Source organism: Rhea americana, unplaced genomic scaffold (assembly GCF_003343005.1).
Source record: "Rhea americana isolate MKP2758 unplaced genomic scaffold, rheAme1 scaffold_27, whole genome shotgun sequence".
Classification (NCBI taxonomy): domain Eukaryota; kingdom Metazoa; phylum Chordata; class Aves; order Rheiformes; family Rheidae; genus Rhea; species Rhea americana.
Window position 1 is genome coordinate 3,472,747 of NW_028186390.1, and position 20,300 is coordinate 3,493,046.

The 20,300-nt window shown below is 37.6% G+C and overlaps 1 protein-coding gene across 1 annotated transcript in view; it reads left to right on the forward strand.

Annotated features, from left to right (window-relative positions):
* Window positions 1–20,300, forward strand: part of FAF1 (Fas associated factor 1) — a 173,630-nt gene that overhangs the window by 30,158 nt on the left and 123,172 nt on the right. The window contains exons 3-6 of the mRNA XM_085308055.1: window positions 6,689–6,735; window positions 11,600–11,808; window positions 14,668–14,759; window positions 15,147–15,235. Of these exons, the coding sequence (XP_085164181.1) occupies window positions 6,689–6,735; window positions 11,600–11,808; window positions 14,668–14,759; window positions 15,147–15,235 (437 nt within the window). The remainder of the gene's footprint in view (window positions 1–6,688; window positions 6,736–11,599; window positions 11,809–14,667; window positions 14,760–15,146; window positions 15,236–20,300) is intronic.

Genomic DNA, 20,300 nt, shown 5'->3' on the forward strand with positions numbered 1-20,300 from the left:
GTTGTTATAATATGATCGGGGGAAAAGTCCATGCATACCCTGCAGTACTTCTATGTAGTTTCCTGAAATCATGCAATCAGCRGGTCAGAACAAATGTTTTGACATGTCTGGCGTTACCTGTTAAAACATAGCAAGGCTAGTATCAGTTCCGTTGAAAATATGAGCCCAAATTAATACTTGCCAAATGGAGAGAAGAAAATATTAGAGAAGCGTAATTTCATAATATTTACTRTTTTTACTAGAATGTATAAATAGAGCTGAACACTGAGTTAATTTCCTTGTAAGAAATACTTCTGTGCTCCAAAGGAACTGATGCATCTCCATACTTCTATTTTTTTGCTTTACTGTTGTATATAAAAGTGCATTCCTTGTCACTCAGATTTATAGTTCGGAAGCAATTTAAAATTCACGTTCACTTTTTGATCCCTTCATACATGTGTTGTCTCACTAGTGCTTTTCTTCTATCTCTTTTCATTTAATTGTTATTTTTTTTCCCCCTCTGGGCAACATTTGTACTTTTTTTGTTGTTTAACTTTCTCATTTTACAMAACATTTTTAGTTTTATCATCTGTATATCTTGTATGAATACAAAATAAGATAATGGAGTTTAAATCTCTGAGTTAATTGATATAATTTATCATGTGAAAACAGTGAAATCAAAATATTGCATTTAACCCAAATTAAGAATAGAATTAATTTCAATGGAATTACTTTTTTAAACAGAATAGTATAAATGGCCTTTTCAGTGCTGTGGAAATACATTCTAAAATGCAAAAGATAAGAAATAACTTCTTGCATGTTTATGAGATTGCCTAGTTGACAGCCTCTTGGTATATTTAATTTAATGTTTTGTTTGCCTAAATTCAACAAGGAAAATCTTGGTGGATTCAGTTAGACTAATAACATACAGGAATACTTATTGGTATTTCCAAAATGTAACTGTTACCAATTTTTTATTCTATAAAACTCAAAACATGATACATCTGTCTTGCATGCCATCTCTCACCTGTCTCTTTTTTTCCCCTCTGTGGAGAGATYTTTATATGTATATTTTGTTGAATATTTACTTGTGTAATCAGAATGAGAAATAAATAAATGTAAGATTAAATACTGAGAGGGTAAGGCAAATATTAAGATAGGTTTCTATTGTTTTGTAGTGTTTAATAAAAAAAATAAAACAAGAACTCTGTTATATCTAAAAGCATAGCCCAGAAAACTGCTAGCACTGCTTCCTCTGAAAAGTTGTCTTTATTTCAACTAATGTAGAAAGGAGTGTGGGGTAAACTTTGTGATTTGAGAGAAATTATTTTTATATCAGGAAGATGTTAAATATGTAATAATAAGAAAAGGCAATATGAGCATGAAAAGCCACAAAATGCAGAACTTTGCTTCTTCAGCTTACCAGATACTTTAAACCAATTTTAAAATCTGAGTTGTAGCATTTGGGGAAAAATATAGGARCTGCAGCAGTGTGTATGAATGCAGCTCAGGAACATTGAAAAGCCCTTCTGTGAGCAACTCCGGTGAATTTTGAACCAGTTGTGACAGCTTTCTGTAGGTTTCGAACCATCCTGAGTGACAATTCACGTACACAGGCGTTGGGTTATTAGTCTGGTCTTGCCTCTGGATAATGGTTGTTAATATGATGTCTAAGAAGCCTTTGATAGTAAAATCTAGGGCCATCTTCTAAGTGAGMTGTAAATCGTTTCTCTCACGCAAGACGTCCCTGCTGATCCCCGTGGAGAACTCTTGGAATGCCCAAATTTCTTARGTATTTGGTAGCCTTTTTTAATGCTATCACTTTATTCTTTTCTGTGTTTACAAGAAACAGCTCTAGCACGATAGATGCAAAAGTGTGTTGAATTTAATACATTTAATACTATAATTTGGAAGCTTAATGCCATAAAACAACAACAAAAATTATTGTTCCTTGGGASCTTCATAACTGCTGCTCATGATTCCAGTAGCATATCATATTTCTGTCTTCCCATTCCCTAAAATGAACAACRTTGTAAGTGATGTGTTTGAGTGTACCCTATATCCTTAGATGGTGACGGAGTCATGGAATAACTTATGTTGGATGTTACTTCTGGACATCAGTCTAATCAAAACAGGTTAGATCAGGGTCTTGTTATTAAATAAACAATTTAAATTCCTGCACATATGACTGGAATCTCAAAACAAAATGTATAAATAAGGAATAACTAAATCTGGCTTATAATTTCCTAAAAATCTGTTTTATAATTTCAAAAAAAAAAAAGATAATTGTTTACTGAAACATCATTCGAACTATTACTTTCTCACTTCTATTTATCTCTTCCAATTTAGAACCCTGTTACAGTGGTTCGTATGTGGGTAACATTCAGATGCRCCTGGTTCTTGGCTTTGAAAAATTGTGTAAGAACTCTGTTGTTTTCCAATTTGATGACCTTAACTCTTTCAGTAGTATTGGCATTAGAACAGAGAAAATACTCATTGCCACAGTGGTAGTGCTGTTTCACTCCTGTGAAATCAAGTGGATAGTTGCTGCTTTTTCCTATTTTCTTTGTGGATTGCACTTAGATGTCTTAAAAGAACATGAATACTAATATCTGTGCAATATTTATATGTACACTGCTACCATTTGTCATCTACCTAATTTTAGTCTTTGTGTTTATCAGTGTTCATCTCTCTATTTTTACTCTATGGTTAATAGAGGTCTTTCCATCAGAAAAAAAACAATGCTGCTGCTGCTGTTTTTTCTTACTCCTGTGCCCCTTAAATATTACCAAGTTCACAACACTGGGGATGTGAACAAGAGTTACTCATTTTTAAATAAGAAAATAGCTTGGAGCTTCTATTGTGTTTGGCCCCTCTACTAGGTTTAGAAAACGCTTGAACTGATTTAATTCTCCAAGTGTGTTTTTTTTTTCTTTGAGAAATAAGGTTTAACAGAGAAAGTATGGAAAAGCCATGCCTTGCTGTGTTTCTTCACTRTTGAAGCAGCTAATTTTACTCAGAATAAAGAGAATTCCACTGAGTCAGCTGAGCATTGCTGGTTAGTCTGGTGGTACAAAAATCTGTATTTGCTCTCCGATTCCTACAGATGCAAAATAAAGGCTATGTTTGTCTTTCATCAGTAAATCCAAGTTTACCTGTTGATTGACAGGAATGAAATGTATGTTGATCGAGATCGTTAYGGGGTGAGGATGGAAGAAACAAACGAAAAATAAACCCCAAAGCCTCCCACTTTTTCCTGGAGGTTTATTAGATGAATGTAATCAACAGCTGTGTATGACTGCAAAAACCACAATAATGATAAACACTCTTTATTTTTTTAAGAAACAAACAACCCATCCAGCATGCGGGGTGGATAAATTAATTTATTAAAGTGTTCTAGTAGAAAAGTTTGTTTTCAGTGTGACTTGATGGGTAGTTGCCTTAGCTTGTAGGTACTTGCAAGCCTTTCACTTGTCTTTCTCTTCTGATGCTATTTATATAATATTTGTTTCTATATATATTATTACAGCATCATAGTTATTTAACTGAATTCAACAGCTATAACATTTTTGTCTTTATATAACATTAACTATTAATAGAAATTATAGAAATTTAAGATTATTTATTCCAGGAAAAAGAAAGCATAGCATTGAAAACTTGATTTATTCTCTTACGTTTATTAAGTGTTTATTTAAGCTTCATTTTTTGAATGTTAATTTGTAAAAATTAATTAATAATTTGCAAGATAATGACTGTCCATAGTTCAGTTACAGTCTTTGACTTCCTCCTCCTGGAGCACGGTCAGTCTGTGCGCTTCCAAATTCCATCTGCCTCTTCCTCATCTAGCACCACGCACTCRCTCGCCAGCTGTGCTGGCCAACAGGCCAGGTATATTTGATGTACGAGAATGGCTATTAGCAATACTAGAAGTTACGGCATTAGGAATGCATGAATTGCTGGTGGTACAGTAGTTCTAGCCAGTGCTGTTCTACTTGATCTACCTGGTGCTGGGACGTGTTTAATAGTCTGAAGTTAGGAGGGTTCTGACTTCTTCCTTCCTGTATCTTCTGACATKAATTAGAATGAAACTTAAAACTGCTCAGTAATAAAACGTGCAAGTCATCTTCGCCAGCTCACATGGTGTCACTTTCAGTGCACCTAAAATATGAAAAACCCTAGCACTGAGGTGACTTAAAAACATGTTCTTTTGTGATGTAGAGAAGTCTGAAATGATTTGTCTTCCAAATACTGTTGAAAAGAATCTCATTAGGATTTTGCCACTGAACTTTTTTGTTCTTCTTGATGTGAAATATATATAATTTCTAAGTTTTCACAAACTTCTATAGCATCAGATGTGTTGAGMGTGCATTGAAACTTTTTGCAACATAGAATTGACCAAGGCTATAATAGGGTGAGAAGACAAGTGTCAGAAGTGGGGTTTGAGATTGAAATTGTAGCATGTTGTGCCTGTTCTAAATGTTACGCATTTCAGTACAAGATGGAATTTATTAGGATAATTTCAATAGGTAATACTTCTGTGTAATAGATATTAAGCTTCTGGTGATTAAAAAAAATAAAACCAAAAATAAATCAGTGTGACCTAGAGCCCTGGTGTTTAAATCCTTTATTGTACAGACTTAATTTTCTAAGTGACTAATAGAAATGAATCATAAACTRTTAAGTTTACAAATTAAGTTGCGTGGTGAACTGTATTGCTTTCCCCAGTGATACAAATTTGAAAAGAGATGTGAGAGATTTTTCAAAAGCAGTAGTAAATAAGTAAATAATTGGCTGCTGATTCATTTTAGGTGGTGCTTATTGTGCATCCTTACTGTTGAGAAGTATGTTTTTCAGCACTTAGGAAAATGAGGTCTTAATGGTCATATTGAATGTATTTGTAAGTCCCTGTGTCTTTGCAGGCACTAAATGAATGGATTAACATCTGGATATGGCCTTAAGTATTGAAATACAAGTACCCTGATATGGTGGATGATTTAAACAGTTGATATAAGTATCTTGTACATGCATCCTTTGTCATCATGGACATCATACAAAGCAGCTGCATGTAGAAACACCTGTCCAAGACCACGCATGGGAAATAAAATTAGTGGGTTAATGTTGTATTTATTTTCAGTGGAGGACTGCATGGGACAGTTTTACTGCTTTTAGAAGGCAAGTTAGTATCTCCTCATTCTCTACCCTTGAACTCGTGCCTGAGCTACCTCTGACCGAGGCTGTAAAGCTGCAGGATGTTGCATTGCTTGCTGCAAACCTGCATGAGGTGTCAGTGTAACAGATGTGAAAAGAACTTGGTAATTTTTTGTTCCCAACTGTTTTCTGTTATTTCTCCTAATCACTGTTCTGTTCTTGATTATTTCTTGTTTTTCTGGGAGTTCCTTAGTTAACTTTTCCTGAACTAAGAGTGCTAGAACTGACATTCTTGCTATTAGTATGACATCTTTATTCATGTGTGTCATTAAAAAATATTATGTTGAACTTAAGAAACAAATATAGTTTTCTCAAATTTGTGAACATTTAAAATCTAGTTGTGATACTGCACTGTAGATGTGCAGAGGGATTTAGTTAGAGCACCTCTAAAAATGAGTGAAAATGGAAGTAAAATGAACTTCTGGGACAGGTTCTCAATCTTATTCACTTTACCAGATTTGTAGCTGCAGTTTCTTTGGGAGGTGTGGATATACCATGGCCTTAACCATATTTCCGAAAGAAGTTTGTTTGTTTGTTTGTTTGTTTTTTCAGATTAGGTTCAAATAGAATTATCTACATTTGAGGCTTCAAATGTCCTGAAATTTTATTGTCATTTAAATAAGAATGTCCATATGCAAGCTGTAGCTTCAAATAAGAGACCTCATAAGAGACCAACCTGACCTGTACTTAACAAAATAAACAAAATATTATTCAATCTGAATGGAGTGAGGTGGTACATAGCTGCATAAGCCTCGTTTAAAAAGTGGTTTTGTTTTTGCATGATGACGACTTGAATTTTGGAGGTTGGTCTGCATTTCTTTAGGATTCCTTGATGCCTGATGACTCTTGGGAGGTTACGTGGTATCATGATGCCTGATGACTCTTGGGAGGTTATGTGGTATCGTGTGCCTACAGCAGAGCTACAGCCTGCTTGGAAACCCTAGGTGTGGTTGAGGCAGCCACGCTGCTGAGCAGCTGTGTGCACCGAGTTAGCAATTCCTGAAAACCTTGGGCTTGCAACATCACAGTGCATGTCTGGCTACGKGGGTTCTAGTTTTATGCAAGTCTGCTGCTCCTGAGAAACCATGGAGTCTCGGAGKACGTGCTGACTAGCTCGTCTGTGCGCTGTGAGCTTGACAGGTCTGAAAGCAGTGTGCTTACTGTGTGTGTGCATAGATACATACATGTATATACCAAGTGTAAAAAGCACTGGGCTTCTTGAACACAGACCAGGCAGTTTATTCTCATTCTTTCTTCCTGTAAAATCTGTGGTGCACGCATAGAAGTCCAAGCTTTGGCTCAAGTTCGTTTTCACTTAGACACACTTTTTATTTTAGGAAGGTGCTCAACAGTATCATTTGCCACTAGTATTTGTTGAATAGAGGACATTCTGTGGTATATTTTAAAGCAAAATAATCCACTTTTTAAAACATATTATAGAAGTTCTGATTTATTTTTGTTGCCCTAAATACCTGATTAAAAATGTATTTTCTCTTTTCAGGCAGCTATAAATGGTGTAATACCACAAGAAAATGGCATTCTGCAAAGGTAAGCGTGGAAGATGGAGTAGTATATGCACAGAATGATGCGATATGTTAGTTTTTGTTGCTGGATCCTAAGATGATGATGTCATTCTCCTTTTTAGAACACTTTTTAGAGCCACAAACTCATTTCCTGGCAAACCTGATTTAACAGGTCTYCACACTGCTGATGATGACCCTCTGAGCTCTGCCTTTCAGCCAGTTCTCAATCTACCCCACTGTCCACTCGTCTAACCCACACTTCCTGAGCTTCTCTAGGAGGATGTTATGGGAGACGGTGTCAAAAGCCTTGCTGTAGTCAAGGTATCCAATGTCCACTGCTCTGCCCTCATCTCCCCAGCCAGTCATTCCATCATAGAAGGCTATCAGATTGGTTAAACAGGATTTCCCCTTGGTGAATCCATGCTGGCTACTCCTGATCACCTTCTTTTCCTCCATTTGTCTGGAGATGACATCCAGAAGGAGCTGTTCCATCCCCTTTCCAGGGATGGAGGTGAGGCTGACGGGCCTATAGTTGCCTGGGTCCTCCTTCTTGCCCTTCTTGAAGACTGGAGTGACATTGGCTTTCTTCCAGTCCTCAGGCACCTCTCCAGTTCTCCAGGACTTTTCAAAGATGATGGAGAGCGGCCTGGCAACAACATCYGCCAGCTCCCTCAGTACCCGTGGGTGCATCCCATCCGGGCCCATGGATTTGTGGATGTCTGGCCTGCCCAGAAGGTCTCTAATACTATCCTCCTCAACCAAAGGGAAGTCTTCCCTTCTCCAGACTCTCTCCCTCACRTCCAGGCTACGGGGTTCATGAGGGCTGCCCTCYGCAGTGAAGACTGAAGCAAAGAAGGCATTCAGGAATTCTGCCTTCTCTGTATCCCTCGTCACCAGGGCCCCTGCCCCATTCAGTAGCGGGCCCACGTTTTCCCTAGTCCTCCTCTTGCTGCTGATGTATTTGAAGAAGCCCTTCCTGTTGTCCTTGACATCCCTTGCCAGACTCAATTCCAACAGGGCCTTAGCCTTCCTCGCAGCATCTCTACACACTCTGGCTGCATTCCTGTAATCCTCCCAAGTAGCCTGTCCCCTCTTCCACAKTCTRTGTAYTTTCTTCTTCTGTCTGAATKTGGCCAGGAGCTCCTTGCTCACCCATGCAGGTCTCCTGCCCCTTTTGCTGCACTTCTTTCTCCTTGGGATGCACCGCTCTTGAGCTTGGAGGAAGTGATGTTTGAATACTAGCCAGCTCTCCTGGACCCCCGTTCCTTCTAGGGCCTCAACCCATGAGATTCCTCCAATTAGGTCTCTGAAGAGCCCAAAGTCTGCTCTCCTGAAGTCCAGTGTTGCAATCCTGCTTGTTGCCTTAATTCTTTTCTGCAGGATCCTGAGCTGCACCATCTCATGGTCACTGCAGCCAAGACTGCCCCCAACCTTCACATCTCTAACCAGTCCCTCTCTGTTGGTAAGGGCAAGATCCAGCAGGACACCCTTCCGCGTAGGCTCCTCCACCATTTGTGACAAGAAGTTATCATCAGTGCATTGCAGGAGCCTCCTGGACTGCTTGTGCCTTGCTGTGTAGTCCTTTCAGTAGATGTCAGGGTGGTTGAAGTCCCCCATGAGAACCAGGGCCTGTGATCGTGAGGCTACCTCCAGCTGTCTGTAGAAGGCCTCGTCAACTTCTCTTCCTGGTCAGGTGGCCTGTAGTAGACACCCACAACAGTGTCCCCCGTGTTAGCCTGCCCTTTGATCTTTACCCATAAGCTCTCAACTGTTGCCTCCTCCCCGCCTAGGCAGAGCTCCACGCATTCCAGCTGCTCTCTGACATAAAGAGCAACTCCACCACCTCGCCTCCCTGGCCTGTCTCTCCTAAAAAGCACRKAGCCRTCCATGGCAGCGTTCCAGTGATGTGAGCTATCCCACCATGTCTCCGTGACTGCAATGAGATCATGGCCCTGCGATCGCACACAGATCTCCAGCTCCTCCTGTTTGTTCCCCATGCTGTGCGCATTGSTGTACAGGCATTTCAGAGAGGTGGTCATGCCTGCAGGTTTCCCAGGAAGGGTGTACAGGGGTCCCCCATAGCCATGTCCCACACGCACTTCCCCAGCTGCATGCACCTGTTGGAGGCCCCCCAACCCAACTTGTGTTTTGTTGTCTACCCTGTCTGTATGACACTCCCCTCCCCCTCCTACCTACTTTCAAGCCCTCTTTACTAGGCTGGCCAACCTGTTTGCAAAGGCAAATGTGCCTGAACACATGTTCTAATTAGTTAATTTTTACTTTGAATTCAGTGGTTGTTGCTTCATTCTATAAAGGATTGTATCTTCAGTAAATCTGAATTTTGTTAAGCTCTCTTCAAAGTGAGAACTTGTTTTTTCTGCACAGATCTAAAAATTTGCAAGGCATTTTTTGTGAAAGTATGGAAATCCACAGATGTGCCTGGCTAAGTATTTTCTCTTATACATTTTAAAAGGTATTKTTACTACGTGCGCATGCACATGCACACACTTGCCCACCAACCTTCAGGGTCAAAAAAAGTTTTGGTGGGTTTCTAGTGATTAATAAGCAGCAGATGCTGTGTCAGATAAAATAAGTTTAYTCCTTCCAAAAGTAGCTTCACTAATTTTTCTTTCAACTTTTGAATTAAATTTTGACTTGTATACTGATGCCTGGATATTTTGAAGTCACTGAAGCGTGATCTCCTAAGTGTTGATGAGGCAATTGAAAACAGCAGAACAGGAATTGAGCTATTTGAGAAAGATGATAAAATAATGTTTAAAATGTTGTTTAGAAAAATATTCAATATACTATTTTTAATTTTTATTGATGAAGATGCATAATGTAGGTATATTGGCATTTTGGCATCTATGACAATTCTTATAAAGTTATCATTAAAGAGTTTTTGATTCAGGCTAAAACCTCATTTGCTCTGTAAAGTTGCTGGATTTTTATTAACAGTTAAGCCTGCATAGTCCAGCTGAGATCATGTCTCTGTTGTTTTGGGCACTGTTTCTATCTGTGTTTCTAAGTCCCTATCCCGTGACATTTATGAATACCAGAAAGTTTGGAACAGTTTTGTCAGGGGGAAGGAGTTGGGGTACCTGGAAGAGATTTTTAAGGAAGCCCAGAAGACCTGAAAGCCTAGTTTCTGGTGGTTTTCAAATGAGACTGACGTTTGAAATTGCTGACATGACACTTGTTATGTTTTCTTAGAGATTGTGATTCAGATATCTAAGAAGTCTTTTATAATGGAATTCAAATAGAATTAATACAACCGGACTTGAAGAAAGTTCATAAGTTGAAGGGAAAAATATCTTTTGTTTTATAATTCGGTTGTGTTCTTTAAAAAAGCCCTTCTTGAGAATTGAAATATTCTTTGCTTCTTTGCTCTGTTAATTAAACTGTTGTAGTAGTTTTAATTAATTGTTGGGAATGAGATTTAAAAAAAATTAATCTGTATTTATACTTCCCTGAAAGTCTGAAAGCAAGCCTATTTCCTGTCCTCTTTATGTACATGATATGTACAGGATCAACTCGGAAGTTGCGAGTTTCTGTAGCTGAGAATTCGTCCTTTTGAGCTTGCTGACTTGAGAAGGGAAGGAGTCCTTTTGTGCTACCAGGCATAACGTTTTTTTTTAATTATTATTATTTTTCAATATGGGAGGCACAATGATGGGATTTGCAGTAGATTTGTATAATCTCTGCTCTTTTGTGTCCTGGAGGCTAGCCACATTCAAACTTTTGTAAGCTCAGGCCTCTTCTTGATGAGAGCTCTAACTTGTATAAGAACCATTTGCCTTGAGAGATCTCCTAGTCCACTTAAGAAGGAGAATATGCATTTTCAAATAAGTTCTGTTTAAGAATGGAAATAGTCAAGTTGCAGCATCTTCTAAATTTTTCTTTGCTCAGCTTCCATTCTTTCAGCGCATACTTTTTATGAGCTTGCATCATCGTGATTTCGTGTAGCTGCCTAAGACAGATGCCTTCTAAATAGAAAGCATCATCTTTCTGTTAAGAACATCTACAAGGCAAAGCTCTAGGCATATGCCTGGGGGTCTCTTGCCTTCAAAAGCTAATTTTTTATATATCATAGTTTTCTTTGGCCTGGGGTAACATTCCTTAARTTTTGTGTTCTGTTACGTTGGTTTCTGTGTGCATCTTGTGGAGAGGCTTGCTGAGGAAGATAAAGTACTTCTGTTTTTAATAAGGGTTTTCTCAAATTATTTTGATCAGTAGTGTTGTGGATACATACACTGGATACATACTTATGTGAATGACTAAGAGGCTTGAAGGATTTTGAACTCAAAGGCAAGCTAGAATACAGCATTGTGTTACTGTTGTACTTGTAGATACTAGTTTCAACATATACGTCATTARCTTCATTTGTTTTCATTAATTATGTAACTATCATATCTGACTTGTTTTCCGATAGTTTGGGGTTAGACTTGGAATTATTTTTTATGCTTAATTTCTAATTTTCATTTTTATATGATACTAGTGTGATGATGTAGAAAACTGATGGTTGCCATGGTACCTTCTAAATTTTCATATGGTCATAGAATTCCTGGAACAGGGAACAAAGCTTTGCTTCTTCACCAGATAATTCTGATATTAATTGAACTTTAAGCTGAGATAATGGCTAGAAAGCCAGTTTGTCATCTAAGATGTTCTCCTATAGTACTTTTGAGTCACTGGAATATTAACATTGTTACGAAAGTTAATTTCACTTTATTAATAAGCCAGTATTTTCAGATGTGGAAATATAGCTGATTCAAGAGGCTTATGCTGATGACCATAGTAACTGAATAATACCGTTCATTTTGCTTTGCTGATCTTTATTTAAACAGATAATATGTTCTGTGTAAACTTTCTTATCATATCTCTTTCAGTGAGTATGGTGGAGAGACTTTACAAGGACCAGCATATGGCCCCACAAGTCATTCTACAGCAGCTTCTTCTACTCCCTCCTCATCCTCAGCATTTCGCCATGTGGTGCCATCAAGACAAATAGTGGAAAGACAACCTCGGATGCTTGATTTCAGGGTTGAGTACAGAGACAGAAATGTGGATGTAGTACTTGAAGACAGCTCCACAGTTGGTAAGGATTTGTAAAAATGAAATGGAAACTGTTATGGTAAAATTATTAAAACAAAAACTGACAAAAAGCCCTAAGAAAAAAAATCCCTCCACAGAACCCAGCCACCACAGATACTAACCATTTACAATTATTTTTACAGCTTTAAAATACCTAGAGTAAGGGATCTACCAATTTTGAAATCTCGTGATCTTTTGCCTTTGCTTAAGAAACAAAATTGAGATTACTGATTAAATTGAGACATGAAAGTCTCATGGGTTGAGAATCAAATTAGAGTTAGGATTAATTGGATGTAATCTACTAATGAGCAGATGATCTTGACATTTCAAATGTGTATAGCATCATCTCTCTGTGTAGGATTGGTGAGAAGATTCAGAGGGATTCTCTCCAGTGTGAAGATCATCATTGCATTCTTCTCTTTCTAATTCTTATTTGACTGCTCTAGGAAAATTAACATTCTTTTTATGTGATTTTTTTTTCACTGTCTTAACCTAAAACTGATTTATTTTGTAATAGTATGTTAGAAGTATGCTATTGTTTGTGTTGCAGAGTATATTATTTCTGACATTTCCCAAATAGTGAGTTAATTTTAGTTTACTAAAGAAAAACAGTATTTGTTTTTGAAATCACTATACAGATCAAAACAAGGAACTAAATGAAGWAGTAGTGAATAACAAAAACTGCTGACCTGCAGTCTTACGCCTGTGGTGAACTTTAGAAACATTTTATCCTTATTCAAGTCGTTTTGGTGTTTTATCTGGTATTGAATGGTGCCACCTACTGGTGATTATTTTGAATTCTTGATTAATATTCCACYTCTTCCAGTGCACTGCACTTAATTATATCAGTGCAAAGTGGATATAAAAGTCTGACCAAATCAGAATTTGGCACCTGTGCATTTTTCTTTTTTTTTTCTCACTAACTTCTTGCAGGTATTAATGATTATAAGGCAGAAGACGGTTGTGGAACTCTTTTGTCTGTTTCTTGGCATGTGAAGGTTGAGGGCAGTCTTGGCTGCATCAATCAGGAGATTGCAGTGCTTAAAGTCCTCAGAGATGTGAGCAAGGCAAATTGGTAAAATTTCAGTCCTGGACTTCAGGACAGAAGATTTTAGCTTRTTCAGGGATCTACTTCACAGGATCTTATGGGAGACTGCCCTGAGCTGAAAAGGGTCCCAGGAGAAATGGTTGATCTTCAAGGGCAACCTCCTCGAGGTAGAACAGTCTAATCTAACATGCAGGAAGAAGTGCAAGCATGGCAGAAGGAGAGCATGGAAGAACAAAGAACTGTTGACTAAGCTAAATGCAGAAAGGAGGTGCACAAAAGGTRGAAGTAAAGATGGGCTGCCCATGAGGAATACAGAGACATTGCTAGAGCATGCAGCCATGGAGTTAGGAAGACCAAAGCTCACMTGGAGTTGAAACTAGTGAGGGATAGGAAGGGCTTTGGTATGTAACCCAGCATTAAAATAAAGACTAAGGAAAATGTGAGCCTGCTGCTCAACAGCAATTGCTGAGCCTCAGTCCRTGGGAGGATTATGGAGAAAATATTCCTGAAAGCCCCTTCTCAGCCCATGAAGGCAAAGAAGGTGACTGGGAACAGCCAGCATGGATTTGCCAAGGCTAGGTCATGCCTAAGTAACCCARTTGCCTTTTTTGAGGTGAATAGGGCCCTGTGGAGAAAGGGAAAACTGTTATCCTGATGTCTAGAAAGCAACTCTGCGGAAAAGCTGCATGCCCTTGCAGTGAAGAAGGCCAGCCACACCTGGGATGTATTAGCAGGAGTGTAGCCTGCTGATCAAGGGAAGTAGTTATTCCCTTCTATGCAGCAATTGTGAGACTGCATCTGGAGCATGGTGTCCAATTTTGAACTCCTCAGTACAAGAAAAATACTCACACACTGGAGCAAGTCCACCAGAGACCACCAAGGTAGTCATGGGACTGGAGCACATGGTAACACATGAGGAGAGGCTGAGAGAATGGGATTAGTTTAGCCTGGAAAAGAGAAAAGCTGAAGGGAGTCTTTATTGCTCTCTACAAGTACCTGATGGGAGGACACAGAAGATGGAGCCAAACTCTACTTGGAGGTGCATAATAGTAAGATGAGAGGCAATGGATACAATTTGGAATGTGGGAAATTCTAATTAGATACAAGTTATTATTATGACTATTATTTATTTATTTATCTATTTTTTATTGTGAAGAGYGGTCAAGTACTAGAACAGGATGGCCAGAGAAGTTGTTGAACCYTCTTTCTTAGAGGTGTTCAAGATTTAACTGGATAAGTCTTTGAGTAACCTGACCGAATTAGACTTTTGAGTTGTGGGGTTTGTCTAGATGATCTCCTGAGGTACCTTCCCGCTTAAATTATTTTATGATTCTAACAATTAGAGTGTTAGGGACAAGGAGAGTGTCAAATGTCTAAAACACTGGAAAAACTTTTAGAGCAGTCAAGTTGTATGACTCAAGCTCTGTATGTTAGGACTATTGATAATGAATTTGGATGTCAAAAATACACTCCCTGTTTATTGCTGTCAAAATGCATTGCTTTGGATAGCACAAATCTGCAGATGCGTGGAACTAGCATGCACAGAGTAGGACTATCCAAATATATTCAGTATCCAGATCGGCTGATCCTCATGTGGTTGTTCATTTAAATTTGTGTTCTACGTGATTTTTAGTTTCATTTATTCTTTACTATTTGAAGTATGTRTTACTAGGGTCACTAAACTAAAACTGGCTTTTATTTCAATCTTTTCTTGCACTTGCTTTTAACTATAATCCTGTATTCTTTGAAATAAGGTGGTAAATGTTTGTACTTTTATATGTGGTTTTCTTGATATTTCCTCTGTTTTCTCTTCAGGAGAGATAAAACATATTCTAGAAAACGAACTTCAGATTCCTGCATCTAAAATGCTGTTAAAAGGGTGGAAGACTGGAGATGTAGATGATAGTGTAAGTTTTCAGCTGCGTTTTTGGTTAAGTGGTTTCATTTTTTTCAAACTGAACATCTGTGCATGGGGATTACAGTGCAAGAATTACAAGTTTCTAACAGCGTTAGATATCTTGTATGAAAGTAATAGAAGAAACTCAGACTAAAGCATTGCAAAAAAAAATAAAGAAAAAAAGGACAAATCACTTTTGTTAGTATTATTTTTATATATGGCATGGCACACAAAGAAGGATATTACTAAATTAACAGTAAGTGTATCTGGAAACAAAATATTTGTATTGTAAGTAACTGTTAATAATTAAAAGCAATAAATAAACTGTGATATGTCAAAATCAACAAATGATTTATATAATTTATAAGGTTTATAATGATTTTTCTTTTCTTCTCAGACTGTTTTAAAAACTCTACACTTGCCAAAAAATAATAGTCTTTATGTTCTAACACCTGACCTGCCTCCTCCTCCTTCAAGTCATTCTGGGTAAGTCTGTATGGGRGGATGTGTGCGTGGTTCTTAAATGAAGCTGCATGTATCCTTACAGGAACCTGCATTCAGTAAATACAGAACACTTTCACTGCTTGAAGGTGTACCAGTATAAGTGTTGAGATTAACAAACCTCAACATCCAATTATTCAAAAGAATATTATTAAGAAAAATTCTTTAAAACGTTGGTGTGGTACATTTACTCCTTGGGCACAATGTACTCTGTAGACACAAATGTAATTAWTGTGGAAATTAAAGCTGGCCTTCTGTGTCTTATTGTATTATATTGGTTCATTTAACGTAAACATAATAATTGTATATGTACATTAATTTTGTAATGTACATATACATTATTTATTATGGTAAATAATAATGTAATAAAACATTTACTAATCATTACTAACATACCAGAATTTCATTTTTKAAAAGTTTATTACATTATGTTTTCATATCTTCTTGGACTTTTTAAATGTWGGTAGGTAGGCTGAGTAATTACTTTCCTTTAATTGAGTAGGAGATCTTTATTACTGATTTAAGCACTCAAAAACTAACAGTGAGTGTTCATATGTCAGTGAATATTGCTAAGTTTTGAAAAGGAAATGTTATTTTCTCAAAAATAGAATCGTTACTGTCACAAATTAATATGTGATTCCTTTGCTTTCATTACTATGTCTTGTTTTCTCCCCTGTCCTTCTATTTCTCAAAGGCAGAACTCTGTTCCTACCAGTAAAATACTAATATTATTACTTAACCGCTAGGGGGTGCGCAGTAATTGAGTCTAAAAGAGTAGTTGTATCCCTAAAAAGTCAAGCAAGCAGGAAACACTGAACTTTTAAACTGATTGAATGGCATAATCATTAGACTAGATTGCCTTCAAGTTGCTGAAGAATGAATTATTTTTCTACTATTGTATTTGGATAGTAAAGTACTCTACAAATGCAGCTGTATTACTGATGAAAGAAATTCTTGGACAATCAATAGAAATAAATGGCATTTCCTAATGACTACAGCTACTGCAGATACTACTGAAAGTAACCTGTCTGCATATATAKCCTGTAGAGGAAATGAAAATTCTAGTTTGAATTGAAAATGACAGAAGCATTAGGAGAGGGAATAGTGGTAATGGAGCAGAGGGGGTAGAGTGAACGGAGCTGCGCAGTGAACTGTGCGCGCACGGTATGTTAGCAGGAGCCGCAGTTGTGCGTGAGGATGATAAGCCGTTCTATATAAGCGGCTAACCAAAGAACGGTGGAAATGCTGTGGGCAAGCATTGTAGATGCTAGGTTTTTAAATTTATTTTTGATTTCAAAATTTTCTATCAAAGTGTCACTGTATTTTGTAATTTGAATGTTTTCAATTCTGGAAAGAAATTTGGGTCTGAAGAGTGTGTGTTTTATTTCATCTGAATAAATCACATAATAAAAACAAACTTTAAAAAACTGTTTAAATGTTTTAAAAAGTTCTTTAGGCTTTTTTTTTTTTTTTGATGAAGACTTTAAGAGAACTTTGTACTTTCTAGTAAAATCAAAGTGATTGTTGCCATTACTTTACAGTTTATACTTGTTTCACAGTGGAGATTAGTTCTGGATATTTTTAACWTAAATTTGGTAGCTTTGGGATAGCAAACGATGATTAATTAGAGGCTACTTAAACAAAGATAATTTGAAGGCTAGATCMTCTCCCTGAAGTCATAAATTCTAGATGAAAGGGGAGGCTTGCCTCCAATTAGAGCATCAGTGCAGATCAAAACACATCTAATTGAAGCAATGTACCAAACCCAGTTACACTGTTTACTGCCTACTGTTAGGTCAGTTATTACTTAGATTAGTTTGTTACCCTCAATTTTTGAAAGCATGATGCTAACATCTATTATTAATGGATGTTAAGGAACTTTGCCTCTTACTTTGTGAGTTCATCTGTTGTTTTCTTCAAATGCCTTCTGTTTTGAACTAAATAGTCACGATGTGAATATCTCCAGAATGTGATATCTGAAAGGCCTGAGATTTCAGTACATGATATTTTACATTTAAACCCTTCTTAAAAGGAGTAATCTGATCACAGCTCTATAAACTCCTGCTTTGCTCCTGTTCTTGACATTGAGGGAGAGCAGTGTCTGAAGCATCATTTTTCCATCTCATTGGTATCTAGGCATTGGGGTTTATTGTGACAGACTGGATGGACTTAACCCAGAACTGACCTAAGGTAACATCGAAATGTTATAACAAARTGAACCTGCAGTTTAAACAAGCAAAACTGCTAGGGTATCTTCATTCATCAATGGCATACCTAAAGCTTTGATAGGTAATGGAAACCCRGTGACTTTCTACCGCATGCTAATAAATTGAGGTGCAAAGATTAAATTTAAACACCAGTTACGGCTTGCAGGCTTGCATGTTCTGCTTCCACAGTGGTAGCTGGCAAAGCCATACTTACTGCTCTGCGRCCTCTAGAACAGTAGCAACATGTGGCTGAAAGGAAACCAGATTTTGAGTGAATTCCTGCCTTGGCCCGAGAGCTGCAGTAGCTCAGCTGATTCCCTCTGTGCTTCCGGGGATCTCGCTCCCCTCAGGCATACACAGATGCTTCCAGTTCCTCCCGGGCGTTTTCTAGTACCTGCCTCATTTTTCCCTGCATATGCAGGCAGCATGCGCTGCCTCTTCTCCAGCTGACGGGCAGGTCGTATTGAAGGACAGGAGGTGTCATGTACTGTGGGTAGTACTGCGATTGGCCAGAGGTTGGCTGAGTGGAATATAAAAATTAGACTTATATCACAGCTTTTTACTAAGGTGGAGACTAATTTAGGTCTCTTTCCTCTACCCAGCTGCTGATTTTTCACCTGATTTTTTGAGACCTTTAACTGTTAGATTTCCTTGAAACTAGTGAGTATGTTCAAAAGTTACTGGATGGGACAGGAGGATGGAGAAAAACATGATTTCCTTTGGAAAGCAGCCTTAAAAGGGAAGATGCCAAAGAATGTCCATCAGTTGATTGTCTAAGGAGAGCAATCCCTTGCACCTGCTTTGTCGGACTGGATTCCTCTCCACTTCTTCCCAATAGTGGCCTCTGCTGCTTTGGGTGCTTCTTGAAAGCCAGCGATGCTCTGTTCAGGAAAAAGCTTGGGAGAGTGCCGTAGAAGGGAGCACGAGAAGGCTAGGCGGCCAAGGCTGGCCATGTGCTAGGGTCATCCTGACCTTACTCCCTTTCCAACTTGCATGTTCTGGGAGGTAATTTTAATCAAAATTTTTTTCTTTGGTTGTCACTTTAATGGGTAACGTTGGGCATTCACTAACAGTTAAAAGCTGTTTGACCGAGGGTACTTCTTGGAGATTATTACAAATAATGTATTCTAGGCAGTTGTAATCTATTTAAGAAATGTAATAATCTGTGTGAATAGGAATTAAAAAAAAATCTTTTGAGCAATGGGCCCATCTTTTGCTGAGCGCATGTTTTTTAGATTGTTGCAGAGCGCTGGAGACTGTGACATGGTGTCTTGGTGCATGTTATCAACTGTAGCAGAGTGTTAATTAAGAACGATGTAACCTGCCACTCCAATTATTAGTATYGTCTGTTTAGCTGGACAGGAGCAGTGCCTTGCTTTAGTTACTTTGAAAACCTCAATAAGAATGGTAAGATTAGTGTTTTATTTTAACATCTGCTCATGAGACAGTTTAAAAATCCTGAAGTTTAAAATGCAGTAGAAGGTAAACAAAAGGGCTTCTGCTCATTTACATGTTAGCCAGATTTGCTAACTGATTGCTGTTTGAACCTAATCTACCATCTCCTGCTGCATTAGCTACAACAAACATTACATTTACATACTGATTTCTTATTTTGTTTTAATGTAAATAATCTGTAATTACAGTAAATTTGGACTTCTGTTGACATGAGCTTGTATAAATCTGTAAGTTTAAAATGGAAATGTTAATTACTTTGTGTCATACCTATTGATATAAAATCCTGAGATTTTGGGGGAAATCTTGTCGCTGAAGAGGATTTTGCACAATGGGAAATAATGAATGTATTTCATAAAAACTTACAGAACTGAAATAAAAAAGAGCACTGGCTGATCATTGATTAAGGATATACTTTTGATTTTATAATTAAAAAAACTCTAAAATTTAAAACTTGAAATATTTAAAATAGTACATCAAAAGTCAAAGCATTAAGGCATTACTTAATATATAAAATAGATTGGTTGTATCTGTTGTTAAGTGTTACAGAACAGTAGAAAACTGGTAAGAGTAGAAGCTTAAAATGTAATAAATATCAATATTAATGCCATCTTGCTTTAGTCTTACATAAACTGACTGGACATTTGCTATTCCATTAAGATGAGCATTATTTGCAGTTACACATTTTTTGGTTAAATTGGGTTCTGTTGTAAATTTAGAAGAATTGTATTCTAATTGTACTGTGTTGAAATGTTGAGACATGCGGAGTAGCTAGTGAATAAAATCTTTCAGGACTCTTAATTTACATTTGATACTTGGAGTTTAGCCAAGCAAATTCTTGCATCGTTTGTTGCCTAAAATTGAAGTTTTCAAAAAGAACATTTTTGTTTACATTTTTGTAGAGTTTCAGCCCCTTTTGAATCCTGGTTCATCACTGAGGTTTTTATGCATTGTGGCAATCCTGATAACCAATGCTATATATATGATCCATGTGAAATCCTAAACTAACCTGGATCTTTCTTGCTAGAAATGGTCAGTGTGGTGACTGCGCAGGTCTGCTCTCTTTTGTCTGTGCTCAGACTTGCTTCTTTTTTGATGTAGGCAGAGTTGTTCCCACCATGAAAGGTTGGTGCCTAAAAATATCACTGAGTTCCCTTGTCTTCTGCCCTAAATAGTGAATGTATATTCATTCAGCTGAGGGAAAAAAAAGTGTAATGGTAATGTGCAATCTATCTGCAAGTGCTTTTGAAAGCTAGGATTTGCAGTAGGGGGACACAGTACTGATGAGAGTTGCCTACTTTAATTCTATTTCTACAGTTTACTCCCTGCCCCCATTAATTAATCCTTAGATAAATTAAATTCTGTTAGCACTTAGGGCAAAAATCTTTCTC